This window comes from Pongo abelii, chromosome 6 (assembly GCF_028885655.2).
Source record: "Pongo abelii isolate AG06213 chromosome 6, NHGRI_mPonAbe1-v2.0_pri, whole genome shotgun sequence".
Lineage (NCBI taxonomy): Eukaryota > Metazoa > Chordata > Mammalia > Primates > Hominidae > Pongo > Pongo abelii.
In genome coordinates this window covers 15,019,156-15,039,637 of record NC_071991.2, presented here as the reverse complement: position 1 = coordinate 15,039,637, position 20,482 = coordinate 15,019,156, and the positions used below count along the sequence as shown (strand labels likewise).

At 41.3% G+C, this 20,482-nt stretch overlaps 1 protein-coding gene across 2 annotated transcripts in view; it reads right to left on the bottom strand.

Annotated features, from left to right (window-relative positions):
* Positions 1 to 20,482, bottom strand: part of BAZ1B (bromodomain adjacent to zinc finger domain 1B) — an 82,318-nt gene that overhangs the window by 23,426 nt on the left and 38,410 nt on the right. For both annotated transcript variants that reach the window (XM_054560416.2, XM_009242720.4), the window contains exons 7-11: positions 13,091 to 14,792; positions 6,531 to 6,669; positions 5,702 to 5,835; positions 2,500 to 2,605; positions 1,641 to 1,739 (exon numbers count right to left, since the gene is read on the bottom strand). In XM_054560416.2, the coding sequence (XP_054416391.1) occupies positions 1,641 to 1,739; positions 2,500 to 2,605; positions 5,702 to 5,835; positions 6,531 to 6,669; positions 13,091 to 14,792 (2,180 nt within the window). The remainder of the gene's footprint in view (positions 1 to 1,640; positions 1,740 to 2,499; positions 2,606 to 5,701; positions 5,836 to 6,530; positions 6,670 to 13,090; positions 14,793 to 20,482) is intronic.

The window sequence follows — 20,482 nt, the reverse complement described above, 5'->3', positions numbered from 1 at the left end:
GCGATTCTCCTGCCTCAGCCTCCCTAGTAGCTGGGACTACAGGCACCCGCCACCATGCCCGGCTAATTTTTGTATTTTTAGTAGAGACAGGGTTTTGCCATGTTGGCCAGGCTGGTCTCGAACTCCTGACCTTGTGATCCGCCTGCCTCTGCCTCCCAAAGTGCTGGGATTACAGGCGTGAGCCACCACGGCCGGCCCTCCTGTCTTTCTTAATTTGCCTAGACACATCTGTATTCAGACAACACAATTCTGAATACAATTTTACTTAATTTACACATTAAGCAGTGGGCTAACATCAATATAATGTACCTATTGTCCTTCGCAAAAGTCTGGCAATGGTGTAGAGTATGTACTGAATCATATTTTCCTTCTCTCTTCCATCAAACCTAAATTCAACCATGAAATTGAGCACAGAGTCAGAAATGAGAGGTGGCATTAAGCCAAAATCTTGTCCTGGCTTTGATAGAAATAATGTCTACAACAAATATGGCAGTCGTAAATTTAGATGAGTTGATGCTACTTTGTAGACAGAACAGGGTTTTTTGATTCTTTTTAATTCATATGACATGAAATTCACCAACTTGAAGCATGTACTTCAGTTTTTTGTTGTAGAACCACACATGTAATTCCAAAACATTTTCATCACCCCAAGCAGGAATCTCTTACCTGTTAGCAATCATCACTCCTATTCTCCCCTTCCCCTATCCTCTGGCAACCACTAATCCACTTTCTGTTTGAAATAGATTTGCCTATTCTAGATGTTTCATTTGAATGGAATCATACACCACATGGCCTTTGATGTCTGACTTCTTTTGCTTAGCATGTTTTCTAGGTTCATCCATGTTGTAGCACAGAACAGTACTTCATTTCTTTTTGTGGCTAAATAATATTCCATTATTTGAATATACTAAATTTTGGGGGTTTTTTGTTTCATTTTGTATGAGACAGCGTCTCGCTCTGTCACCCAGGCCAGGCCAGAGTGCAGGGTCATGATCTTGGCTCAATGCAACCTCTGCCTCCTGGGCTCAAGTGATCAACTCAGCTCAGCCTCCCAAGTAGCTAAGACTACATACACAAACCACAACACACAAGATAATTTTTGTTTGTTTTTTTTTGTAGAAACGGAGTTTCCCTATGTTGCCCAGGCTGGTCTCAAAACTCCTGGATGCAAGACACTGGCCTGCCTTTACCCTTCAAAGTGCCGGGATTACAGGTGTGAGCCACCGCACAAGGCCTGGATATGTACTAACTTTTATTTATCCATTCCATCAGTTGATAGTCATTGCCGTTGTTTCCACCTTTTGGCTCTTCCGAATATTGACAGAATACTTCTGGACACCCACCCATCTGGGCCTGCATCTGCAAAGCTGTCTAACAACCATGAGGCTCACAGCTTGGTGCTGGCACCTGTTCTTTAGTGCACAATAATCCTGCTACTCTATATACAGATGGCCAAAGGTATATTTTTCCAGTAAGCACAATGTGCCAAGAAAATACCAGGCAATATGAACACAAAACGGTTACACATTTAAAATATTTTACTTTAGTAATTTAAATGGATAAGAAAAAAAACCCTGAGATATTTATATCCAATGGCTAAAGAGAAGTAAGATGTGAGGAGTAAGAAGAAAACCTCTTACCTCTTCTCTAGTCTCTCTTTAAGTTGACTTTCTCTTATTCCCTGAGGGTGAAGACAGTTTAGCAATTCATCCAGCTCCTTTTGACTATCACATAAAAACCTGTAGGGGCAAAACAGACCTGATAACTCTGAAAAAAAAAAAAAAAAAATTCAAAATCAAACACTAAGCAAGGGATCTAGAGTTGGTGGTGGGACTTGGGAGAACAGAATTCCAAATGTGTTCACAATCTACTATCTAGAAGTAGAATAAGTAATTTACTATTTGCATGATGCCTAATGTTAATTCAGTACTAGGACACCAGAGCCAATATGGTTCCTATTAAAATATTATATGAAATTTTATAAAGTTAATTGGCATACTTGTCCCTTTCCCTCCAGAGAGTAAACCTATACCCAAAATTCAAAAATGAAAGCTCATTAAACCACAGGTGATCACAGTTAAAGCCATAGAATGGATCCTCTAAAACCTAGCTCGCTGCCTAAAAGCAGAAATGCACACAAAGGAAACTAATAGTTATGCATACAATTTGTTAATTAATAAAATTTAAGGAAAATCTTAAATACTTCTATTCCCAACCAAATTTAAGCTACATTTCTACTGCTATATAAGATCTATCACATAATATACAAAGTTATATTACAGGGGGGAAAAATCAAAATTCCAACCCTTAAAAAAACAAGTATCTTCTTAACAAAAAATCAGGTCTGCTAATGCAAGAAGTTTTGATATCCAAAATATCAGTCACACAAAGTATCCTGAGCAAATAATTATTAACTCACTGGCATCACTACACTAAATACTTTCTTCCTTAACAATTAAAAGGAAAAAGAAAGAGCAACCAGATGAATGCTCACATTACCATAGGTTCTGTCCTTGTTTGGGTGTGGTTGTCTCTACAGCAACTTCTGTTGCTGGTCCATGTTGTGTGTTCATGCTTGCATTTTTACCTAAGTTTGCTTTCTTACCTAAGAAAAATTGAGACATTAGGTTGACTTTAGTAAATACCCAATTGCTAGTTTCAAATCTAAGCAGTACACAGTGCCAAACTCAACAATCTGTAACAACACAGATACTTCCTGTGAAATATATCAAATATATCTTCATGTATAAAAGATGCTAATTTCTCTTAAATATCTTAAACACAGCATGTTATCTCAGATATTTGCTCTCTGAAGTGGAATCGTTGCACAGTTCCAAAGTTTAGGAGTACTGCAACTTAGAATGAAGAATGACTAAATATCTTTATATCAAAGCAAAACAAAGAATTTACTCCTTTTACATGATGTTAAGAGCAAAGGAATCTGTAGTGAAGCAGAGGTAATGAGAATATAAATACTATAGACTTATCCTTGGAGGCTTCAAGTGTCAAATAATACAACTAACTTTTTTGTAAATCAGTTTCTATATACTGATACGTGACTTTAACATAGATATATCTTGAGCCAATTTATCAAAGCCTATCTTAGATCATCACAATATTTGGTTTTTGTTTTGTTTTTTGAGATACAGTCTCGCTCTGTCGCCCAGGCTGGAGTGCAGTGGTACAATCTCGGCTCACTGAAACCTCTGCCTCCCGGGTTCAAGCAATTCTCCCTGCCTCAGACTCCCGAGTGGCTGGGATTACAGGTACACACCACCATACCTGGCTAATTTTTGTATTTTTAGTAGAGATGGGGTTTCACCATGTTGGCCAGGCTGGTCTCCAACTCCTGACCTCAGGTGATCGGCCCGCCTTGGCCTCCCAAGTGCTGGGATTACAGGTGTGAGCTACCACGCCCGGCCAGTCATCACAATATTTGAAGCCTTACCTCATACTATGATTGTTTCTCTTCTCTTTCCCATTCTCCCCGCTTTAACCTGAAACATCTCTGCAATACTAACACATAACCTTGTTTAGTCTTTTCATTTGGGTAATTTATTTATTTTTTTTATTTTTTTGAGACAGAATGTTGCTCTGTCACCCAGGCTGCAGTGCAGTGGCGCAGTCTTGGCTCATTGCAACCCCTGCCTCCTGAGCTTAAACAATTCTCTTGCCTCAGCCTGCCAAGTAGCTGGGATTACAGGTGCCCGCCACCACACCCGGCTAATTTTTGTATTTTTTGTAGAGACGGGGTTTCGCCATGTTGGCCAGGCTGGTCTTCAACTCTTGAGCTCAAGTGATCCGCCTGCCTCAGCCTCCCAAAGTGCTGGGATTATAGGCATGAGCCACTGCATCCAGCCTCAGTTGGGTAATTTTAAATAAAAACTGCCATTCTAGAACTGGAAAACACGAAACAACATCCAACAGGATGCTCTAGAAGTGAAGGGTCTGGCTCCCCAATCTTGTCTCAGGGACACATTATAAAGTAACACTCCTTCATCCCATTGGAATCTCTTCCAAATCTAAACATCCAGGATCCACAGTTACTGCTCTCAAACCTAACTGCCCTCACCTGAGTATTTATGAAGTCTAACAAAACTAGATTCTTCTATAAAGTGACATAATCTATGCTCGATATAATTCAACATGCAAACACCTTAAATCTGAAGTTTTATTTGAAGGAATGTTTATTTTTGTAAATCAGTATTATTCTTATTTAACAATTTTGTGAGTTTCAAGCTTGAGTCAGGAATTTCTCTAAAATGAAGAATTACTTTTTAAAAAATAAAGATTTATCGAAGAAGCACAATAATCTAGTACTCAGGAAGCAACTTCTTTTTTTTTCTTTATCTCCCACATGACACCAACACATAAGCGATTTTCATTAGGTTACAGACAGCAGAGCTGAAAGAAGCTTATGGATCATTTAACCTAGTGGTTCTTGAAAGGGAGCACTGCTGCCTGCCACAGGTATCTGGCAGGATCTAGAGACATACTTGGTTTTCACTGCTACCACCTAGTGGGTAGAGGGAAGCTCCTGAATAACCTAGAATGCACAGGACAGCTCCCAGTACAAAAAACTATCTTCCTCATCAGTGTCATGGCGGGAGAAAAAAAAAAAAGATTCATCTAGCCCAAAATGTCAGTAACACTGAGGTTGAGAAAACCTGACCTAACCTAAGCATCTTATTTTTTTAATTAAAATTTGTTTCTTTCTTGAAATATACTCAATACATACACTTTAAGAAAGAATATGGATATATATTCAGAAAACTATTCAGTGCATATTTCTTTTACAAACTGAACACATATACCCGGCACCCAGATCAAGAGAAAGAATATTACCAGTGTCTCTACATGATCCCTTCTCAGTCACTCATTTTTTGTTAGGTATTTGCCATGTTTCTCCTCACAAGAATTTTAAGAACCTTATCTGTCTTGTTTGCTGCTATACCCCTAGCATATGACAAACTGCTTCAAAAATAGAGGTTCAGCATAAACACTGAATAAATTAATTTTAAAAGTAGAAGAAGAGGGTCAGGTGCAGTGGCTCACACTTGTAATCCCCAGCACTTTGGGAGGCCGAGGTGGGCAGATCACCTGAGGTCAGGAGTTTGAGACCAGCTTGGCCAACATGGCGAAACCCCGTCCCTACTAAAAATACAAAAATTAGCCAGATGCGCTGGCACACACCTGTAGTCCCAGCTACTCGGGAGACTGAAGTAGGAGAAGTATTTGAACCCAGGAGGCGGAGGTTGCAGTGAGCCGCGATCACGCCATTGCTCTCCAGCCTGGGCAACAAGAGTGAAACTCTGTCTCAAAAAAAAAAAAAAGAGGAGAAGAAGAGGACATGTAACACTGCCCTTCTTAGCCCCCATACCTCAATTTCAGCCCTTGAGGCACCTACAAAGGCTTCCAAGGGACAAAGTTTGAAAACTACTCCTATAAAATCTAATACCCAAATAACCTAATATTCAAGCTCTTCATCTTCTCACACTATGCTTAGAACAAAGGTGGTAACCAAACGTGGGTTTCTCTCCTTCTTTCTACACATTTCACATCTACCTGCTTCACTCAAATAGATCTAAGACCACAATAAAGAAATTCTGCAAATGGAAAACGTGACAGAGGAAAAGCAGTCCTTAATGTTGAGCCCACTTGAGCAGGGTGAAATAACTCTTAGATATACAGATATACTCACTGCGGGGACAGTAATCCTCATCACCAGAGACTGTGTGGTCTTTGCAGTGATGGTTGAATCGGTAGTCAATGCTGTCATGTACCCAGCCTTTTTCAATGAATAATCCTGGAACTTCATCTGAGAAGAGCCAGTATCTACAAATCACAACCAGTATTAATAAGACAATGAATAGATCAGGATTGCAGGATGATTTTACTGCTGGAGAAGATAATACAGAGTATCATTGAGCATTCAAAACCACAGTTTACAGAATTCTTCCTCTTCAGAACTCTAGACAGATAAAAATTGCAAGGTAAATCAAAGTATATGAGAAATGTTGAAACTGGAGACTAGTTTAATGTCTGTAATTTTTATAATTTCTTCCTTTTTTTAATTGAAATGGGGTCTCGCTATGTTGGCCGGGCTGGTCTTGAACTCCTGGCCTCAGGCAATCCTCTAGACTCAGCCTCCCAAAGTGTTAGGATTACAGGTGTGAACCACCACGCCCCGCCCTAATTTGTGTAACTACTAATATTTCTCCTTTAGGTTTCACAAAATGTACGCATTTAAAACCTACTGCCATTTTTAAAGACTTGGATTACATTTCACCTATCACCATCATGTAAGCTTCCTACTTGTGGTATCTTCAAGGGCAGGAATATGTCTTACTTAACTTTGCAACTCTAGCATTTGGCAGTTAATATTCAATAATCATCAACAATTCTGTTTCCACAAAGAATTGGAAAACTGAAGAGAGAAGCTTGTCTATTCTTGTACTTTAGAAAATTTTCCTAACTAATAGCAATGTAAATAGTCCTAAAGAAAACAAGAATTTGGTTTAGGAACTGACCTATTATGGTTTCGATCTGTGCCAATAGGAGTCCTGCGCATGACTAGTTTGGCCTTGGCAATCCCTTCCTGGAAAGCTTTCTCAGCAGCTGCTTTGTGCTTCCGTATTCGTTCTTCTTCAGCTTGGCGTTCCAGTTTCACTGTTAAAAATAAAAAGACTCAAATCAGATATTTTCCTAGTAAATCCCACTCTTACAAATTAAATAAAATATGGAGTAAAAAGTGCCTAGAGTACAGTAGTTGTTTATCAAATCTTAGTTTGCTTTCTCTAATTCTAATCTGTTATAAGAAATGACATGTAAGGCAGCAACATCTAGTCCTCCTACACTCCTTGAATTTGTGGTGACATCTCATCCCTCAACTCAATGCAAAATCTTTTATCTCCAAAATATCACTTTTGTTTTTGTTTTTGTTTTTAGGCAGAGTCTTGCTCTGTCACCCAGGCTGGAGTGCAGTGGTGCAATCTCAGCTCTCTGCAACCTCTGCCTCCTGGGTTCAAGCAATTCTCCTGCCTCAGCCTCCTGTATAGCTGGACCACAGGCACACACCACCGTGTCCAGCTAATTTTTGCATTTTTAGTAGAGACGGGGTTTCCCCATGTTGTCCAGGCTGGTCTCGAACTCCTGACCTCAACTGATCCACCCGTCTCGGCCCCCCAAAGTGCTGGGATTATAGGCGTGAGCCACCACACGCGGCCAAAATATCACTTCTTAATATATTTTAAACAATCCTGAAGAAACAGTTAACAGTCCATAAATAGGACTAACTGAAACATCTTCTGACAGGTGCACCTACAGGATCCTCAAAAAGATCACGATAAATAAAACTAGTAAAATAACTATTTCAAAACAAAACATATTTCAGTCCTGAGGAATCTGACAGTAATTTGGCTTAATAGCCCTGATGACAAGAAAAAAAACCTGAAAAACAACAGCAGGGGAGCACTTGTGGATAATAATTATTTTACATTGAGCACCTATTTTTCTAATTATTCAGCGAGTTACTGTTAATGATAAAACTTTTATTTCTGATCATTCATTAATTAGGTTTATTCAGTTAGAAATTTCCCTCAACAACAAAAGCAGCCCGCTAATTTTGTTAAGTTTTTCCATAATTGTCACAAACCTTGACACCATAGGGTACAGAGCAATGCTATTTACAATGTCACAATTTTTAAAAAGTATTTATTATTTTTTTAGAGACAGGGTCTTACTGTGTTTGCCCAAGCTGGTCTCAAACTTCTGGGCTCAAGCGATCCTCCTGCCTCGGCATCTCAAAGTGCTGGGATTAGAGGTGTGAGCCACTGCACTCAGCCCCAATAATTTTTAACCCTGATTGTCTATTGACAATAACATCTACAATAAGATGTGACTCTGGAAAATAAATCTGTCTAAAGACGTTACTTTAAAAACTTAAGATAAATTAAATTCCGTTTATTTAAAACATGGAATTTGTTACCTTTGATAAACAGTTTTCTAGCCCAAATGAAACTGTGTATTTGTAACAATGGTTATAGTACAAAATAGTACAAAGGTAAATGATTTAAATTAAAAAAAAAAAAAAAAAAAAGCGAGAGAGAGAGTGATGGCCCAATTACAATCAAGGAAAAGTTCAGTCTCCCAAGACTACAAACAAACATAAACCAACTTAGGACAAGTCACCAAAGGAAGACCAAATTCTGTCTCAGAGGTTACAGCACTGAACTAGTTATCCAAAGACCTTAACTCTAATCCAAATACTGATCTTGGTAAAACACTAATATTCTGTCCCTTGTTTCCATACAAATAACAGAATATCATCTTCTTTTCCTTTCTCTTAAGATAAATATAAAACACAGTGGAACCATCCAAAAATTCAGGAAGAAATTATTATGTTTCAGATAAAATAGAGCTGAGGTTTTAACCTACATTCTGCTTCATCTGGAATACAGTTATACTTTTTTTTTTTCTTTCTTTTGAGACGGAGTTTCTCTCGTTTTGTCCAGGCTGGAGTGCAATGGTATGATCTCGCCTCACCACAACCTCCACCTCCCGGGTTCAAGTGATTCTCCTGCCTCAGTCTACCGAGTAGCTGGGATTACAGGCATGTGTCACCATGCCCGGCTAATTTTGTATTTTTAGTAGAGACAAGGTTTCTTCATGTTGGTCAGGCTGGTCTTGAACTCCCAACCTCAGGTGATCCACCCACCTCGGCCTCCCCAAGTGCTGGGATTACAGGCATGAGCCACTGCGCCCGGCCGCAGTTATACTTTCTTGATAGGTATTGTTTTGTTTTGAGACGGAGTCTCACCCTGTCACCCAGCCTTGGAGTGCAACGGCACGATCTTGGCTCACTGCAACCTCTGCCTCCCAGGTTCAAGCGATTCTCCTGCCTTAGCCTCCCAAGTAGCTGGGATTACAGGCGTGTGCCACCATAGCCAGCTAATTTATTTATTTATTTATTTATTTATTTATTTATTTATTTATTTATTTATTTTGAGATGGAGTCTCGCTCTATCATCAGGCTGGAGTGCAGTGGTGTGATCTCGGCTCTCTGCAACCTCCAACTCCCTGGTTCAAGCGATTATCCTGCCTCAGCTTCCCGAGTAGCTGGAATTACAGGCGGAGTAGCTGGAATTACAGGCACCACCACACCCAGCTGATCTTTTTTTTTTTTTAAAGACAGAGTCTCGCTCTGTCCCCCAGGCTGGAGTACAGTGGCCGATCTTGGCTCACTGCAACCTCGGACTCCCTGGTTCAAGCAATTCTCCTGCCTCAGCATCCTGAGTAGCTGGGATTACAGGCATGCACCACCACGCCAGGCTAATTTTTGTATTTTTAGTAGAGACAGGGTTTCACCGTGTTGGCCAGAATGGTCTTGATCTGCTGACCTCGTGATCTGCCTGCCTCAGCCTCCCGAAGCGTAGGATTACAGGCTGTGAGCCACCGAGCCTGGCCTCTTCATAGGTCTTTAAAATGGTAAATACAGTGGCCAGGGGCAGTGGCTCATGCCTTTAATCCCAGCAATTTGGCAAGTTGAGGCAGGCAGTTCACTTGAGGTCAGAGTTTTGAAACCAGCCTAACCAACATGGTGAATCCCCATCTCTACTAAAAATACAAAAATTAGCTGGGTGTGGTAACAGATGCCTTGTTATCCCAGCTACTCAGGAGGCTGAGGCACGAGAATAGCTCGAACCTGGGAGGTAGAGGTTGCAGTGAGCCAAGATCACACCATTGCACTCCAGCCTGGGTGACAGAGTGACGCTCTGTATCCAAAAAAATAAATAAAATGGAAAGTACACATCACATAGTATACTCAGGCACAGTATGCATATATATGTAAAAATATTTCAATGGCCTTAAGTAGTGTAAACTAAAATTCGTTTTAAAAGGAATATACATTCTCCAATGAAAGAACTATTCAAGCCGGGGTTTGGTGGCTCAGGCCTGTAATCTCAGCACCTTAGGAAGCTGAAGCAGGAAGATCGCTTGAGTTTAGGGGTTCAATACCAGCCTCCACAAATAATAAAAAGATTAGCCAGGCGTGGTGACACATGCCTGTGGTCCCAGCTGCTTGGGAGGCTGAAGTGGGAGGACCACCTGAGCCCAAGAGGTCAAGGCTGCAGTGAGCTGAGATCACACTGCTGCACTCCAGCCTGGGTGACAGAATGAGACCTTGTCTCAAAATAAAATAAAAAAGAAAATGTTGAAAAAGAACAAGCTGAAGATCAACACTTCCCTATTCCAAAACTTACTACAAAGCAAAGTTATCAAGACAGTGTGGCTTTTACATAAAGACAGACATACAGATCAGTGAAATAGAATTCAGAGTACAGAAATAAGCCAATGTATCCTAGAGTCACATGATTTTTGACAAGCGTGTCAAGGCCATTCAATGGGGAAAGGTTTGTCATTTCAAAAAACGGCACTAGGACAACTGGAGAGCCACACGCAAAAAAAATAAAGCTGGACTTTTACCTTACACTATAAAAATTAGCTGAAAATAAAAGACCTAAATTTCAGAGGCAACACTATTAAGACATTTGGAAGAAAACAGGAGTAAATCTTCATGACCCTGGATTTGGCAAAAGATCCTTAAATCTAACACCAAATCTATGAGTAACAAAAGAATAAATAGATAAAATGAACCTCATCAAATTTAAAAAACTTTTGTGCTTCAAATGATACTACTAAGAAAGTGAAAGGACAGGCCAGGTGCAGTGGCTCACAGCTGTAATCCCAGCACTTTGGGAGGCCGAGGCGGGCAGATCACCTGAGGTCAGGAGTTCGAGACCTGGCCTGGTCAACATGGTGAAAACCCATCTCTACTAAAAATATAAAATTAGCCAGGTGTGGTGGCACACACCTGTAATCCCAGCTACTCGGGAGGCTGAGGCAAGAGAATCACTTGAACCCAGGAGGCAGAGGTTTCAGGGAGCTGAGATCACGCCACTGCACTCTAGCCTGGGCACAAAAAAGAGCGAAACTCCGTCTCCCAAACAAAAAAGTGAAAGGCCGACACGCAAAATAGATGAAAATATTTGTAGACCAGGTATCAGACAGAGAATTGTATCTAGAATATATAAAGAACTCTTACAACTCAATAATAAACAGATAACTCAATTTAATAATGGGCAAATGATCTGAATTAATCCTTCTCCAAAGATACACAGGTGGCCAGGAGACACATGAAAAGATGGTTCAACGTCATTAGCCATCAAAGAAATGCAAATCAAAACCACAATGAGATACCATTTCACACCCACTAGGATGACTATCATCAAAAAGTCAGAAAATAACAAGTATTGATGAGGAAGGAGAAAAGTCAGAACCTTTAATTCACTGCTGGTGGGCATGTAAAATTGTGCAGCCACTTTGGAAACAGTCTGGCAGCTTCTCAGACGGTTAAACATAACCATATGACCCAACAATCTTATTCCGAGGTATTTACTCTAAAGAAATGAAAGTATATGACTACTCAAAAACTCATACATGAATGTTTATGGCAGCATTATTCATAATAGGTAAAAGATGAAAACAATCTAAATGTTTATCAAGTGATGAATGAGAAACAAAACGTGGTATATCCAAACAACGGAATATTATCCAGCCATAAAAGGGAATGAAGTACTAACACATGCTACAACATGGATGAACCTGGAGAACATACTAAGTGAAAAAAGCCAGCCATAAAAAGGCTACATATTATATGATTGCATTTACATGAAATATCCAGAATAGGTAAATCTGCATCTATATGCAGAGAACAAATTGGTGGTTGCTAGGGGATGGGGACAAGGGATAAGAGTGAGTGACTTTTGGGTTTTCTTTTAAAAATGTTTTGGGGCCAGGCATGGTGGCTGGCCGGGCGCAGTGGCTCACGCCTGTAATCCCAGCACTTTGGGAGACTGAGGCGGGTGGATCAGGAGTTCGAAACCAGCCTGGACAACATGGTGAAACCCCGTCTCTACAAAAACACAAAAATTGGCCAGGCATAATGGCTCATGCCTGTAATCCCAGCTACTCGGGAGGCCGAGGCAGGAGAATCGCTTGAACTCAGAAGGCGGAGGTTGCAGTGAGCCAAGATCAAACCATTGCACTCTAGCCTGGGCGACACAGCGAGACTCCATCTCAAAAAAAAAAAAAAGTTTTAGAACTAAATAGAGGTGGTCTATTTTGTGACTGGCTTCTTTCGCTTAGCATAATGTTTTCAAGATTCATTCACGTTGTAGCATGTAAAACATTATGCTAAGTGAAAGTCACAACAGACTATCTATTTATTATACAATTCCATTTAGAGAAAATGTCTAGAATAGCAAATCTATAGAGACAAAGTAGACTAGTGGTTGCTCAGGGCTGGGGAGGATGGGCGAATGGGGTAATGACAGTTCATGGGTAGAAGGTTTCTTTCTGAGATGATAAAAATGTTACAAAATTGACTGTGGCAATGGTTGTACATTATCTGTGACTCTACTGAAAACACTAAATTATACACAATAAGTGAACTAATTATACTGTATGTCGATCATTTCTTAATAAAGCTGCTTTTTAAAAGTTCAGATTTGATGGAGCCATCAAAACCCAAAATTTTTAAGTTCTTAAATCTTAAAGGACAGATTACTATCTGAGTTGGTGACTGTGCTAGGGGCTTCAAATATCTTGTCAATCAATTTTACAACAATCTTATCAAGCGTATGAGGAAAGTGAGGCACGGATAAGTAACCTGCCCAAAGGAACACTGTACAGCTAAGTCAGAGCTAGAACCTGAACCCAGGTCAGTCAACTCCCAAGTCCTATGTTGTTTCCACTATGTCTATTTGTAGATTTGGCCCTTTACTGAACCCAGAAAAGATGCCAACATCCCATTAACTTACTAACTAATCAGAATGCCAGGCTGAACACTCCAGCTAAAATATGAAATTATCAACAGAACTAATAAAAAATAAAATACATACCAATAGGTGCTGGGTTATTACATACAGAAATAAGTAAACAAACAGAGACTCTACCATTACCTCAGTAATTTCCTTTCTTTTACTATCTTCTACAGAGCTTCCCCTTTTCTCTCAGCATGAAATTTTACCTTTCATTTCTCTTTCCTGGATTTCCCGTTCCTTCTTAGCTTGAATGGCAAGCAACCTTCTGCTCTTCACAGCACTAATCATGTCTTCAGCTTCTGTATCTACTTGGGGCTCAAACTTCACAATTTCTTTTTTCCTGTCAGTTTTGCCTAACCCATTCTCAACTTTTCCATTTTCTTTATTTTTGGCTTCCATTTCTTTCCGTTTCTGTTTCTCTGCTCTCTTCTTATCATTTTCTTCCTTCAACACAGCAAGCCGCTCCTTCCACAACTCTGCAGACATCTGCTGCCTGGTCTCCATGTGGTCTTGCACTGAGTATGTCATGAGGATCCGGTGGCACAGTGCTGTCAAGATCTGTAGCTTCTCCTCTGACGTCAGCTCAAAAAATTCAGAGGTCTCCAGCTTTTCTAGGAACTCATCTTGTACCTCATTATCCTCAAATGCAGCTGAATCTTTATTGTCATCCGTGTCTGAGCCCTCGCTTTCCTCCTGAACATCAGATCTACGCAAGCAGAGCCGTACCAGCTCTGAAACAGAATGCAGAGTCAAGGGGATTTCCGACAGCTTCATTCCCAATTCACCATAGTCTTCTGCTATCTCGTCTTGTAGGAGGGTCTGTAAGAGGATGACCAACACCCTATTAAGGTATAAAAAGCCACCCTTATCTGCACTCAAGGCTTCCATAAGGGACACAGCAGTAATAGGATACTGAGCATCTGGTAAAAGTAGCCCAGAATAACAGCTCAAGAATTCCACCACCATGGCCACATCCCCAAACAGTGTGTTGGGCAGCCCTTCAGGGGTATCCACCAATCTGAATGCTGGAAGGTTTTTGCCAGTTAACTCTTGGTCCTCATACCGCTTCTGTTTTTCTAATCTCTCAAGCATTTCTTTCTCTCTTCGTTCTTTGGCTTTTTCCTTCAACTTCTTTTTCAGCTCCTCCCGTTTCTTTTTCAAATATTCTTTCCGTTGCTCTTCAGACATAGAAGCCCACCTCTTTTTGTGCTCTAGAAGTTCATAGCGTTTTTGAACAAGACTTCGCAATTCTTCTGGGAGACGAGCTCTATCTTCACTAGAGAGAAGACGAGCTGTTTTGGAGATAACACAGGACAGGGCGCTCCTCTTGTCCTCCCTGTCTTTGTTTTCTTTGTAGTATGCAATGAGGTGTAGGGCTGCAGGAGGCAGATGTTTATGAGGTTTACTAGAGGTCCTAGGTGTACCCCCAGAATTCCGTGGGGCTCGTGTCATCTTCTGCGTGCCTTTGGCCATATCCAACAAAGTCATCTGCTTCATTTTGGTTTTAGGAGTCTTCAGTCCTTTTTTGGGAGATTTGGAATTCCCTGTGGATTTCTGTCCATTCAGGATGCCTTTGCTTCTGCCCTTTGCCTTCAAAGGCTTGTCACTGTGCTTCCCTGGTTTCTTGGCAGGTGGGCCTTTTTTAGGAATGTGAAAGTTAGTGTGCAGCTTATTGGGCGACATCATCTTCATCATTTCTTCTAGATGTTCTTCAGGAGATTTGGAATTCTTTGAGTTCTTCACTTTGAGTGGCGAGCCACTCAATGACTTCTTCAAGTGTACGTGACACCATAACTTAGGATTTAGTGGTGAACTAAGAGAAGAGTTGTCTGTCTTGGATTTCTTTGAGGGCTTCCTGTCTGGGGATCCAGTATTCTTCCTCTTAGTAGAAGGGTTGAGAGTCATATACTAGAATTTAAGAACAGGAGCAAAATTAATTTTAAAATCTAAAACTAACTTAAGCAACATTTAAGCATCTTAAAGGCCCTCTTCCCCAGCTATTCAGGTAAAGCTACATATTCATATCTCTTCATAGATACTCTGTCCCTGAAAAAACAAAGACATGAATGTTAGCTAATGTTTTTGTCATGTCAACACAAAATTCCCTTGACATCCAGACTTAATACTAGACATTTTTGCTATGTAACTAGTTTTCTGTTTATGTATATTAATGATTCTTAAATATTTAAACAAAATCTGTGAACCCCTCCAGCAGAAATAGTAGACAAAAACTATGCATACAATTTCAGAGAATCCATCCATGGACCCCAGATTAAGGATATCTGATCTACAAAATGGCAATATCTGAAAAGTTTAAAAAGCACCGTTCTTGAAACAAGACTGAATTTTCATCCTTTCACTGTTGGTTCCTATTCAGGGCATTTTATGCTTTTAAGTAGAAATGATACTGTTTAAAGTACTTTTGTCTTAACTCTGAGGTACATTTTCTTATAGAAGCATCAGTGAGTGTAAGAACAACATGAACACTGCTCATAGATAAAGACACCTCCTGACCTGGGCCTCAAACTCCCCTTTGTCCTCACCCGACACTTTTAAGAACTCATTCTGGCCGGGCGCAGTGGCTCACCCCTGTAATCCCAGAACTTTGGGAGGCCGAGGCAGGCGGATCACTTGAGGTCAGGAGTTGGAGACCAGCCTGGCCAACATGGTGAAACCCTGTCTCAACTAAAAATGCAAAAATTAGCCAGGCATGGTGGCACATGCCTGTCACCCCAGCTACTCAGGAGGCTGAGGCTCGAGATCGTTCAAACACGGGAGGAGGAGGGTGCAGTGAGCCAAGATCACACCACTGCACTCCAGCCTGGAGGACAGAGCAAGACCTCCATCTCAAAAAAAAAAAAAAAAAAGGAGAACTCATTCCCACAACTAATTTCACACCATTCTCTCTTTGAACATACCCTCTTATCTTCCAAATCCACTCCCTCCAGTCCCACAACTCAACAATCCTTCAATCTCACCAGAACCTTAAATCCATTAATTTTATTACATTTTCACCATCCTAACCCCCATGTCTTGCTTTACCCAGATTAAATTTTAGTCAATCATGATAATTAATCTCACATAAACCTATAGTTCCCTTGTCTCTCTTATTCTATTCTATCTACTTGGAAAAACCATAACCCTGATTAACTCACTCTATTTACTCCTGTCCTGCATATGTTCAGCTGAAACACAGCTAAAATAAAAGATACAATAAAAGTGAGTGGTCTCAGCTGGGTGTGGAGGCTCACACCTGTAATCCTAGCACTTTGGGAGGCCAAGGCGGGCTGATCACGAGGTCAGGAGATCGAGACCATCCTGGCTAACACGGTGAAACCCAGTCTCTACTAAAAATCCAAAAAATTAGCCAGGCATGGTGGCGGGCGCCTGTAGTCCCAGCTACTTGGGAGACTGAGGCGTGAACCTGGAAGGCGGAGCTTGCAGTGAGCCGAGATCATGCCACTGCACTCCAGCTTGGGCGACGGAGCAAGACTCTGCCTCAAAAAAAAAAAGGTGAGTGGTCTCACTTTAAATTCATTGCCAGGCACCTCAAACGGGTCCTCCACATCACCTAGCAAACACAGTGTGTTCCTTTAGTCCACTCATGTTCCCACTCTCCTGATACACATCTCATCTCCTCATACCTCCCATGCCTCATCTCCATCATATACAATCAGTTAACAGGTTACAGTCCGGTCCATTTGTCATGATACCACTGCTTCTCTTTTTAAATGTGTATTGAAAAAAAGAAAAACCAAACTCTTTGAGTGGAATGCTTTAAAAAAGATAATTACAAAGAAAAATGCCTGGTAGCTAAAATGCAAACTAATTGAAATAACCAAGTCAAGTAATCCAAAATACAGCCCATTTCAGAAGAAAACTGTTGCTTTATGTGATTAGGGAAAAAACTAGATAAACTCTAGAATACTTGATTTTTATTACCAAAATCAGCTAAGTACATCAATGGCACTCACAGATATGAACATCCAGTTTTTCAACAGAAGGGACTAACCAGAAAAGAGCAACATGTAAAGAAGAAGTCTAAAGACAAGTAGGTTAGGCTAGTTGGAGATGAGACTACAGGCAAGAAAACAGCTAAGGATTACTGAATAACGAATTATGAGCCCCTTAAAAAAGGGTACAGGGAAATGGCTAAGGTGAGATAAATCTCAGGGATCACACAGTAAAACACCTATGCTCTTGTTAGGAGAAAAGCAAATAGGTTTAGTAAAATTAAATAAGCTGTACTATAAAGCCATTTAAATTATTTTTTATTTTTTATTTTTGAGATGGAGTCTCGCTCTGTCTCCTAGTCCGGAGTGCAGTAGTGCAATCCTGGCTCACTGCAACCTCCACCTCCCAGGCTCAAGCGACTCTCTTGCCTCAGCCTCCCAAGTATCTGTGATTATAGGTGTGTGCCACCATACCTGGCTAACTTTTGTATTTTTAGTAGAGACAGGGTTTCACCATGTTGGCCAGCCTGGTCTCAAACTCAAACAGGTGATCCGCCCACCTCCGCCTCCCAAAAAGTGCTGGGATTACAGGTGTGAGCCACCCAGCCAGGCCCCAATTAAGATTTAAACATTAGGGGCGTGGTGGTTCACGCCTGTAATCCCAGCACTCTGGGAGGCCGAGGCAGGCGATCATGAGGTCAGGAGATTGAGACCACGGTAAAACCCCATCTCTACTAAAAATACAAAAAAATTTAGCTGGGCGCGGTGGTGGGCGCCTGTAGTCCCAGCTACTCGGGAGGCTGAGGCAAGAGAATGGCGTGAACCCGGGAGGCGGAGCATGCAGTGAGCCGAGATGGCGCCACTGCACTCCAGCCTGGGGAAGAGAGAGAGACTCCATCTCAAAAAAAAAAAAAAAGATTTAAACATTAAAGATACAATGAGAGAAACGAGCCCACAGAACCATGGCTACACACAGAGGAAAAAAATATGGCCTACACTGAGTAGGATATACTTAACATATCCCTCTTTTGGCTAAGCTATCTAACTTCAGAGGCCAATTGGCCTTTGAAGAGTTCCAGGCAACTGCAGGTTATTGTTCCTCTGCCCGAGTTTTTGTTGCCTGATTAAAACTGTGATGTGTTGCCGGGCGCGGTGGCTCACGCCTGTAATCCCAGCACTTTGGGAGGCCGAGGCAGGCGGACCACGAAGTCAGGAGATCGAGACCATCCTGGCTAACACAGTGAAACACCATCTCTACTAAAAATACAAAAAAATTAGCCGGGCGCGGTGGCGGGGGCCTGTAGTCCCAGTTACTCGGGAGGCTGAGGCAGGAGAATGGCGTGAACCCGGGAGGTGGAGCTTGCAGTGAGCCGAGATCGCGCCACTGCACTCTGGCCTGGGCGAAAGAGCGAGACTCCGTCTCAAACAAACAAACAAACAAAAAACTGGAATGTGTTGTTCCCCAATCTCCAATAACCATCCTTAGAATGGGCTGACAAAGAGGCTTTATAGGTTTACAACATAGAAACCCTATCCATGACTCCGGGATTACCTTCCCTAGATGCAGAATTTCCTCATTCTAGTTTCCCAGAACCGTATTTCAAAATGCTAGGAAGAATAAGCCAAGATAACTTATTTAAGACTCCAATCTCCTCATGCACAGTAATACTATCGGTACTCCAAAGAGAATATGGCAGAGACCATCCAAATTGCAGAGCAAGACCCATTACTACCCTGGGAGGAAATAAGAACAAATGTGTGCCCCCAAAAAGTTAACAACCTTCTTCAGTCAGCCTTGGAAAATCTTCAGAGTATACACATACAGGCGGACATTTTTTCTAATGCTCAGAACAACAGATTATATATTTAAAGTTATCCTAAAATGAAATTTATCGCTAAAAAGGAGACTAAGTTTCATTTTTAGCATTTTAAATAGGTATGTTTTAATAAGGTCTGTTACAATAACTGGCACACTTCTTTATTTACTGATTATAGTTCTATTTTAAAAGAAAAATCACTCAGATTTTACATAGGTTCTTTGAACTTCTTCCACTTAGAAGCATAGTAGTATGAAGAAATGATACAAGAAAATGGTGGGATGGCTTAGCCATGAGGGTCTAGCAACCTGTTTTTATTCGTAAGGTGTGTTTTTGTGCCAAGCCACACCATGTTTTTGCTTGTTTTTTTCTTAAAAATGAAAGAAATGAACTCACCCAACCCCCTCCCAATAGGCCGGCTCCCCACGTGAGCAGTCCTTCAGTAACTGGATCATCTCAGCATGGGGCATGCTGGGCAGTCACAGCCAAATGGGAGCCGGCATGGCTGGACTCAGGGGGATCTGAAAAAGTATAAAACCACTTATGTGCTAACAGTGCTCCCTATCCCCCACTCAGCACGGTTAATCTACCAGACTAGTGGATGGGGTGGGAGAAGAAAGGACACCTGCATTACTAGCAGTATAATTTTTGGCAAAGGCCCTTCCTAATTGCTAAACAGAAAAAAATATTTATGACTGTCTCGGCAACATGGAAGGTTGAAAGAAAAAGAGAGCGTCCACAATTTTACATTTGTTCCTGTCACTTGAAACTCACCACAACCACAAATATCTGTCTGCAACTCCTGTTTCTTGATTAAAATAAGGATAAAAATTAAAGAAATTACTTGTAGCAGCTCATTCAGATGCTGCATACAACTTAATAATAAGCAATATAATCTAGGCAGCAAAACCCTGAATTAGCAAACCTTGGCAATCCATATTCTGATTCTTATCTCACCGTTCTCATTCACCCAGGGCACCATGTTAGAACTTTGAGGACAACACTCAAATAGTGGGCTTTTCTCAATTTCCATATGCGTTTATTAGCAAGTTTGCAAAATTTGTTACTATAAAATATATTTAAAGTGTTCTCAAAATAATATAACTTACTTTTCCTTTCTTTTTCTTCTAGCAAACCATTTCTTTAACAATATAATTTACCTTTTAAAGCACTTCTGTTCTAACCCCTAACTCACAAACTCCGCCCCCTCCCCGCCCCCAAAACAGGGTCTCACTCTGTCACACAGGCTGGAGTGCAGTGGCATGATCACAGCTCACTGCAACCTTGACCTCCTGGGCTCAAGGGATCACCCTGCCTCCATCTCCAAAGTAGCTTGGACTAGAGGCACACGCCACCACACCCAGTTAATTTTTTGTGTATGTAGAAACAGGGTCTCGCCATGTTACCCAGGCTGGTCTCAAACTCATGGGCTCAACCAATCCTCCCACCTCAGCCCCCCAAAGTGCTGACATTACAAGCAAGAGCCACTATGCCCAGCCATAAACAACAAACAAACTTTAAGAGCAAGACTTTATTTAAAGAAAAATCAGGCTGGGTGTGGTGGCTCATGCCTGTAATCCCAGCACTTTGGGAGGCCGAGGCTGGTGGATCACAAGGTCCAGGAATTGAGACCATCCTGGCCAACATGGTGAAACCCCATGTCTACCAAAAATACAAAAATTAGCCGGGCATGGTGGTGGGTGCCTGTAGTCCCAGCTACTCGGGAGGCTGAGGCAGGAGAATCGCTTGAGCTCAAGAGGCGGAGGTTGCAGTGAGCCAAGACTGCACCACTGCACTCCAGCCTGGCAACAGTGAGACTCTGTCAAAG